The 8,615-nt window shown below is 42.4% G+C and overlaps 1 protein-coding gene across 2 annotated transcripts in view; it reads left to right on the plus strand.

The window, feature by feature from the left end:
- The window catches only part of ACVR1B (activin A receptor type 1B), a 56,870-nt gene extending 48,948 nt beyond the window's left edge, over positions 1–7,922 (plus strand). For both annotated transcript variants that reach the window (XM_053298119.1, XM_053298120.1), the window contains exon 9: positions 217–7,922. In XM_053298119.1, the coding sequence (XP_053154094.1) occupies positions 217–342 (126 nt within the window). In that variant the 3' untranslated portion in view covers positions 343–7,922. The remainder of the gene's footprint in view (positions 1–216) is intronic.
- The last annotated feature ends 693 nt before the right edge of the window (positions 7,923–8,615 follow it).

Here is an 8,615-nt window from a genome sequence, read left to right on the forward strand (position 1 = left end):
GAAAAGCACTGTTAGAGAAATGCCCTTTATTGTAAGAAGATGTATCTCAGGGTCATGTTTTTGCATACATAGTTCCTTGTATGCTAGATTCTTTGCAGATAAACAGAAGATGCTCCATAATGGCCAGCAATTTAACTGCCTGTAAACTAAAAGAGCCATAGGATTTTGTATGATGAGGAGAAATCTCTGATTGCATCTTTCTTCCTCTGCTCTTAGGCTCTGCGAGTAATGGGGAAAATGATGCGTGAGTGCTGGTATGCTAATGGGGCAGCACGACTAACAGCTTTGCGCATCAAGAAAACTCTCTCTCAGCTGAGTGTCCAGGAAGATGTGAAAATTTAGCCAGCAGGCCACATCCTGAGGAAACTGCACAAAAGCTACCATGCTAGAATTGATATATGGTGAAGAAGGCCTACCTCGTATTTCTACATAGCCTGCTGCTATCAGCTGGACAACTTGGCCTGCAGGTGATTCGGTGAGGAGGGTGGACTTCATAGACTTAAGCTCTCTTCCTGGTTCAGGAGTGAAATGCATCTTTTTTTTTCCTGATCCCCTCCTGAGAACATAAAGAGGGGCTTGTATAGAGAGATGTTGACCACAACTGTAATCTTGGTTTTTTCTGACGGAAATCCCTGTAAATTCTAGTGACATGTTTGTTGGGGAAAGCCTTATGGCTTGGGAGAGAAAAAGACTTATTCGTGTACTGAACAGTAGTCTGGGGGTGGTGTGGAGGATGTTCTTGAGAGCTAACCTGTACACACACTAGGCATCGGAAGCCTTGTGTGCTCCCCATTTGGCCATATTGAAGCTTTTGGCCCTTTTCTAGCTTGACAGGTCCTAAGCCAGCGCAGCGCTTAGTGCTCAACGGTGTGTGCATGTGCAAAGGTACGTGTCCCTGTGCCCCTAAGGTATGTATTGTGTCCGCTTGTGCTCCTGTGCATGTGCAACTGTAGACTGTCCTCTTGTGAAGTGCAGGTGCTAGTGCCCTCTTCATCCACTAATTGATCATTATCTAGCTTTCTTCTTACTAGGGAGGGGTATGGATGTACCCTGCCAATTGTCAGACCTATTAGGGACACTATACAAGTTATCTCACTGCCAACCTTCCCCTCTTGTTAAAGCAGGGAATTTTATTTTGTTTTTTAGCTCTCCCCCTCCCCCACATATGCCCCCTCCCCCTTTGATAACGCTGGGTAGCAATTATAGTCTAGCAAGTAGAGTGATCTGCAGGAGGAACAAATGCCAGGAATTAGTCTTGATCTTGTGAGAGGAAATAAGGCAAAAGGAGGGCTGAGAAAAGAAGTTGACCTCTTGGGATCATGGCCCTTTCATTTTTCAAGGAGCCTTTGGCAGAACAATTCTAGTGTATTAAATCTGGGTGTTCTAAACAGTGAAGCATCTATGTGGAAACATGCATTCAGAAGATTGCTGGCAAGATTTCTCTCTCAAAGAATGACGACTGCAAATGAGTCTTTTAAAAAGAAGTGTATATCTGTGTGTATGTAGTCTCCCATATTCTGGAAGCAACTATGTGTCAGTTGAGGGTGGGTTAGGAGAAAGTTGGGAATTGATTAACTGCATGCATTTTGTTTAAACTGAATAATCAGGGTGTGAGAAGACTGATTTGGCTGTCACATTTGTGTGGAAGACAGCCAGAGGCTGTATTATGATGCAAAGAGTGCAGCAAAAACTCTGTGAGTTGTGTTGGATATGTGTGGTAGATAACTCCCGAAGCCATAACTTCTAACTGGAGTTTGATTTTTTAAAATTATTATTTTATTGGAAGAGTCTGGATTTTAACTTTTTTTTACTGTTCTTTATAAGATAAGTAACATTGGTGATTACCTCTCGTTCTGTTTATAAAGAAATCACTGCAAAAAAAAAAAACCTGGAAAAAAAGGCGCACAGCTCAATTTTACACTGGAACTGTTCCTACTCAAACCATGAGCCCTGGCTTCCAAGAGGAGAAGTGATCTCTCCATTCTGATGCAGGACATTTTTTAAGACTACAGAGCAGCGTGTGTGTGTGTGTGAGTGTGAGTGTGTGTCTTTCTCCCTTCCCTCAAACCCATCTTCCTGTCTGCAACTGTGTTGGTGTGTAACATTGAAGAGTTGTTGATTGTACTTTGGGGTCAGTTATTTCATGCTCCCTTTTGGTTTGAAACAAGCTGTTGCTTCCTCCAGGGCTGTGTTTTGAAAATCTCAGGCGCTCTTATTCACAGAAGGGTATGTGGTGTTTGCGCTTCTGATTGTAAAACATGCTTTCTTCGCTGATTTTCTTCTGATTGTTTTGGAGCCAGAGGCTACTACACAGCTTGCCAAATCATTCCTACATCTCAGATCTAAAATTAAAGGCACCTTGAAATCATTCTAGAGCAGGTATTCCTATGCAGTAAATGAGAAGAATGATCTGTTGGTTGCTGACACTGGAAATCTAAAACTGTACATCATATGGTTTTAAATGTGAGAATTGGGTAATGGGAAATACACCGTTGTTTTCCAATAGAGACGGAGCGCTATTGCTGAGTCCCCCATTGAGCGAGGGTCTCTCTTAACTCTTTAGAGAGCCATTGTCCTTAGACTTCTTGACCTTGATGGTGTGGAACATTGAGAAAGTTGTGCCTGTGGAATTAACCTGCTGCTGAATGACCCAGCATTCTTGTAGGCACATACTTCTCCCAAGCAGCCCCTGGTGGCGCAGTGGTAAAACTGCCGCCCTGTAACCAGAAGGTTGCAAGTTCGATCCTGACCAGGGGCTCAAGGTTGACTCAGCCTTCCATCCTTCCGAGGTCGGTAAAATGAGTACCCAGAATGTTGGGGGCAATATGCTAAATCATTGTAAACCGCTTAGAGAGCTCCGGCTATAAAAGCGGTATATAAATGTAAGTGCTATTGCTAAGCAGTAAATCCTCTTCCAGAGCACATTTCTTGTTTCTTCTGGAACACTACCTTCATGACCTCCTAAGCACACACTTATGAATAGGTTCAATTCAAATCGGCGAGATATGCTTTCATGTAAAGGCAGTTTGAAATGGGGGTGTAATTCACTTCTGCCTTATGTGAATTTGCTCCCACCCCACATGTGTGCATGCATGCAAGATACATGTAAGCAGCTGTCACTTTCTCCTCATGTATAAGCTTAATTGTGTTTTGTTGCCTCCTAAAGTCTACAAGGGTTGGGCTGAATAGCAATTGCTGGCTCAAAGTTCTATAGCATATACATGTATCTGTATATGTGACTGGGTCTCTGAGGTATGAAAAATAATCCATGTAGCATTTATACAACACTCTGCCCAAAGAGCCCTGCAAATGTGCAGAAGAAACATTGCTCAGTGCCAACCTGCAGCCATATAAGAGGAGGAGCAAGGCAACTATGATAAATAAATAAACTAGCTGAAGAGCATAAAAGCACACACACACTATATTCAGGGCAGGGCTCATAGGACACTGAGATACTGTAACATGTACCTATCCAGTGAAAATGAGTGCAATTTACATTTTGCACTTACACTAGGCTAAAGAGAAACACATTTCCCTGCTTCTCTTTCTCTTGTTACAATAATACGTTGGTATGAAACTTCACAGGACTGTTTTTCATGTCCATTCCCCTGTGCATCAAAAGGAGAAGTCTAGGACCTACACAAATTATTGATGGTTGCTTTTCCCCCTAAAAATCAACCAGACACAATTGTACTACCTGCCATGCATGTGTGGTTTTTCTTCTTCTGGAAGAACAGTGGTGCAGTGCTCTGCCAAGTGTATTTCTGTCTGGTTTTTCATACTAAGGGCATCCAGAAAAACAATGGAAATCAATAACCCCAACCAGACATCCTTTAGGTTTGCTTGAACATCAAGGAGGTTACAAGACGAAATTCTAGTTGGGGAACAAACAGTCTGATTCATCTTGGCATCAATCAGACACGAAAGAGTCTGATAGCCGTTCGAAGTGCAAGAGTTAATTTACAGTGCAGGTGTGTCCTTAATCTTTTTCTTATGTAAAAGATGGAAGGTGTGTGTTCTCAGCTGGTGCTATTAATCTGTGGCAGGTGGCACCCTGGCTTCAGAACAGACCATTCTTGTACCGTTGTCTCTCTCTCCTTCATGATCTCTGTGCATTCACACCTATGGGAAATACTGTGCCTCTGCAGAGTTCTGTTTTGGAACCTTCCAGAGCTTTGCATCAAATATTTTTGATAGCAGCTCCATCCCCCTGCTGCTGCAGGGCCAGCATGGCTTCTGCCTCATCAGTTCTTCTTCAGGCTTCACAGCAGCTGCTTCGTGAATGCTTTTGGACGTTTCTTGCCCTGCCAAACTGTTTTGCTTCTGTATCTTGCTTATATTCTTTAATTTTAAGATCACATATACCTTTCAGCATTATTTAATCTTTCACATTTCTTATCTCTCCTCCCTCTTCTTGCTGCTACTGTCCTGGCTGTAGGCTTATGGTCAGTGAGATTTCCTTTTTAAAAGTGTGTCTGTTTGTGAGAGCAACTCCCAACAAACATCTACTCTTTGGGGGCAGCGGTGAGACTATCAGAATTTCATGTGTTGAGCATGATATGTTCACCCTTGTTTGCAGACATTATCCTCCTGAGGAAGTGCTATTGGCCTTTGATTACTTGACCAAGAATCAAAATACACCTGCCTGACTGCTGCTGCATAATGTTTTGGCACCTTCTATCACAGCTCTTTGGGACTTTTCATCAACCACAGTTATTGTCTGCTTTGGAACCTGATATCAATTGGCTCCCCCATAGGCTCTTCCATCTCTAACCCTGGGCCATATAATACTGGTGAACCAGCTTGGACCTGGCAGTTCCAAAGTGCCTCAGCACTGTTACTGAAACTGAGGCCTGGACATAAGCCACCTTAATCAAGGCTGCCTAAACAGGTTTCTTCCCAAGACTATTTCTGGCATTCAGGCTTATATGGAAAGGATGACGCCAAGGCTCTGATATAAGTCTTGTGACTCAAAGCTACTTACACAGCCTCCATCCAGGAGGGATGGCTACCTGTACACTCATGTGGAGTGGTCAACTCTAATCCTGAAGGTTCAGCCCCAAATCTGGCTATATTCCATACTGTTCCAGAGGTTCTTTTCTCAGTGTCCCAAGACATTTAGCCTCAGTAGCAACAGTTGCCTGTCAGAGCTCTCCCAGCCTCTGCTTCTATCTTGATACTGCTGTTGTTCACTGCTGTCAGATTTGCTGACTACAGCTTCTCGTAACAATACAAACAAGTGCTAGTTCTATGAGAAGTTAATCTCTCATTTAAAGCTATATTTGCCCTGCTGACTAGAGACCTAATTCAAGTTTTGGTCCCTAGACCTCACTGTATTGACTGCTCAAACCCTTAGCACTTAACTATTGCTGTATAGAGACAATTTAACCTTTTGGTATCTGTAACTGCACTTCCTAGCTCTAGCTAGATCTTGGTTATTAAACCATATTTTATTTGCAGTTTAAACTTTTAGTACCTAACTCTCTCTGTACAAGCCGTCAGTCTTTTGAACAACCACAGCATCTAACACGGGTCTTGGTTTCTAAGTCCTACTGTAGGAACTCTTCAAAGCTTCTGTTATTAACTCTTTCTGTGGTATAAATTCCTTTATTCCTTGACACCCAATTGTAGTTTCTGTGCTTAGTCCTTGCTATAGTATCAGTTCAGTACATGTTATCTAGCATACCCCCGGCACCTCGTTTTCAGTATACAAACAAAGCCTCTGTACCTAACTGCCATTTATGTACCTAAGCCAAACCACCCCCATATAGAAAGTACAGCACTTCTTCGCCTGTTCCTGAAAGTACTGACTGTACAACCCTCAATACTGAACTTCAGTCTCTCTGCAGCAAAGACTAGATACCAAGATAATTTGCAGTCTCAATCTCTGACTACATTCGGTTTCTTACCCTCTTTATATGGGATGTGTACATGTAGTTCAGTATGCAAGAATAAACTGTAATATTGGTGTCTTTCATATCCAGATTCCTACTAATCCTCATGCACACCTCAGTACTAAACATGGTCCTTAATTCCAGGACCAGGGTGCATACCTTATGTCTTGCTCTATTTACTGGCCATTAGTTTTCTCTGTATAAGTACCTGTATTGATACCTGCCTGAGTCTTAGTACCCAAAATGGGGTTACAGAATGGGATACAAACAGCCTAATCAAGACCCTTCCCAGAGATGTTGGACATTGTACTGTAATCATGGAGGCCATCCACATGCAGATGTCATGTGGCCAACTGAAAATCTTTCATGAACATTGTTATGGCCTGGGATGTTTCCCAACGTATACAGGAGCTCATCTTCTCCTCCTTTCCTTCCCTGGCAGCTTTGAGGCTCAGTAGCCCTTTCCTAAAAGTTTGCCAGTTCAGCATATCATGACCATCTTCCATCTGTTTCACTTCTCCTTACCATTCTTGAAGACGTTCTTAACAACATTTACAAATTACAACGATTACAAATCTTTACCATCTGGAAACCACAGTACCCCCTCCCTGAAATTACCTGTGTCTAAACCATTTGAACCTATGGCTGCCCATGATCTCGGTTCACTCTCTTTTGAGAGTTTCCTGCTTGTTCTTACCTCTGCCTGTAACATGTTGTGCAAGCAGAGCTCTATGCTTCAGCCCTCTATTCCTTGTTTTTCAAAAGGACAAAGTACTACTCTGCCAGACCTTCAAAAGGAAGATGAGGGATCTGGCTTCCAATGGCCTCCAGATATTTCATTGGAAGTCAGATCCTTTATCTTTGTTCTGGAAGTCTGGCAGAGTCTTGTTTTTGTTACAGTCCTTGTAAAAAAACAAAGAAGGGAGGAGTGGTTGGAGCATAGCGCTCTAAGTACACTGCATGTTACAGGCAGAGGTAAGAGCAAGCCGGAAACTCTCAAAATAGAGTGAACTGAGATCATGGTCATTCATAGGTTCTACCTGTGAAAATAGGTAGAACATATGAAATATCTTTATATGCCTGTTTTTCCCCTTCATTAACATCTGTAGATAAGCGAACTCTGCATTTCTTGGACATGCGAAGGGCTTTTGTCTTCTATAGGGAATCTACTTCCTTTGAGCACTCTTTTTCCATTTGTCTGGTACTCTGATCCCAACAAGGAAGTCCAGGTGCTACAACATTTTTGCACACGTTCTATATGCACTGTGGCCATGTCTGCCACATTTGATATTGGCATCGCCATTCCTAATCTATGCTACTAGGATGCTTTCTGCTTTGAGGAGGCTTGTTTTGAACTGTCTCTGTATCTAATTCACTGCACCCTCTTTCCAAGTAATTAAGCTTGACACTCTCCCAGAAGTGTGAATGCACAGAAATCACAAAGAAGAAAAGCAGAGGTTTTTAAATCTGTGATTTGCATTCTTTTGTCCCCTGTGCATTCAGACAACCCTCCCTCTCTGCTGAGTGGCTCTGTTCCCTATGAGGAGTCTGCTATGGCAGACCGTCAGAACTGAGGAGGAAGAGGTGGCAGCCATGCTGCCTTAGGCTGGCCTGGCAGTAGCAGGGGTGGGGCTACCACCAAAAACCTTTGAGGCAAAGTTTGAAAGTTTTGAGATGGAGCTGTGCGCAGGCACAGTAGTTCCCTTGGGTGTAAATGCACAGATGACTGCTTGAAGAACATCAGTTACAGGTTTTAAAAAACCCTGCTGCTTCTCTTCCCTTCTCCCATCTACTACACTTTTCCCTCTTTCGTCTCCTCCTATCACTGGCTCCTACTTGATCTTTTATATTTGTTTCAGGTTTTATATGTTTTGTTAGGAAAAAAAACTGTAAAATAGCCACTTAGACACTTTACCTCCTCAGTATGCAAATGTAAATATATGTAATATAGGAAAGAAATCTTTTGTTTTAATATAAGAATGATGCTGTCCAATTTTCTGTTGTATATTAAAAGTTTGTTTTTATTCACATGTTCTACGATCTTTTCTGTTCTGCCTCTTCCCTGCGGAGAGCAGCTGGGTGAGGCTTTCGAATATCCTTTTTACAAGTATCCTCCTCAAGTGTGGGCTCTAGGCAGGTGCGGGCAGTTGCTGTGTGTGGGGACTATGCACAAAAATAGGGTACTCCTATTTTTAAAGAGCTACAGTGGCTACCAATATGTTTCTGGGCTACAAAGTGCTAGTTTTTACCTATATAATTATTTACTATAAAGTACTAGTTGTTACCTATTTACCTTAAATGGATTGGGCCCAGGGTATTTAAGAGAATGCCTTCATCATCAGGCCCACTGTCTATTGAGATAGTCCTGGTAGGTCCATCTATGGCTGCCATTGACTCAGAACTGGGCCCTTTGCTATAGCTACTTCCAAGGCTTTGGAACGTGCTCCCTGTTGGAATAAGAGCCTTGCCATTACTGTTAGCTTTTAAAACAAAATCTTGATGCACCTGTTCAGGCTTTTAATTTAAAAAATTAACTGTTAAGTGTGTGTGTTCTGTGTGTTTAACATTTTGTAAACTGCCTATAGATATGTGTGTTGGCGGTGTATAAATGTGCCAAATGAAATGTATTACAGCAGGGCTTGGAAGCTTTACTCATAAATAGCCACCCTTACTTGTGGGTAGACCTTCCATTCTTACCAGTAGATCTGAACCTGCTCATGG

The sequence above is a fragment of the Hemicordylus capensis genome, chromosome 2 (genome assembly GCF_027244095.1).
Source record: "Hemicordylus capensis ecotype Gifberg chromosome 2, rHemCap1.1.pri, whole genome shotgun sequence".
Classification (NCBI taxonomy): Eukaryota; Metazoa; Chordata; class Lepidosauria; order Squamata; family Cordylidae; genus Hemicordylus; species Hemicordylus capensis.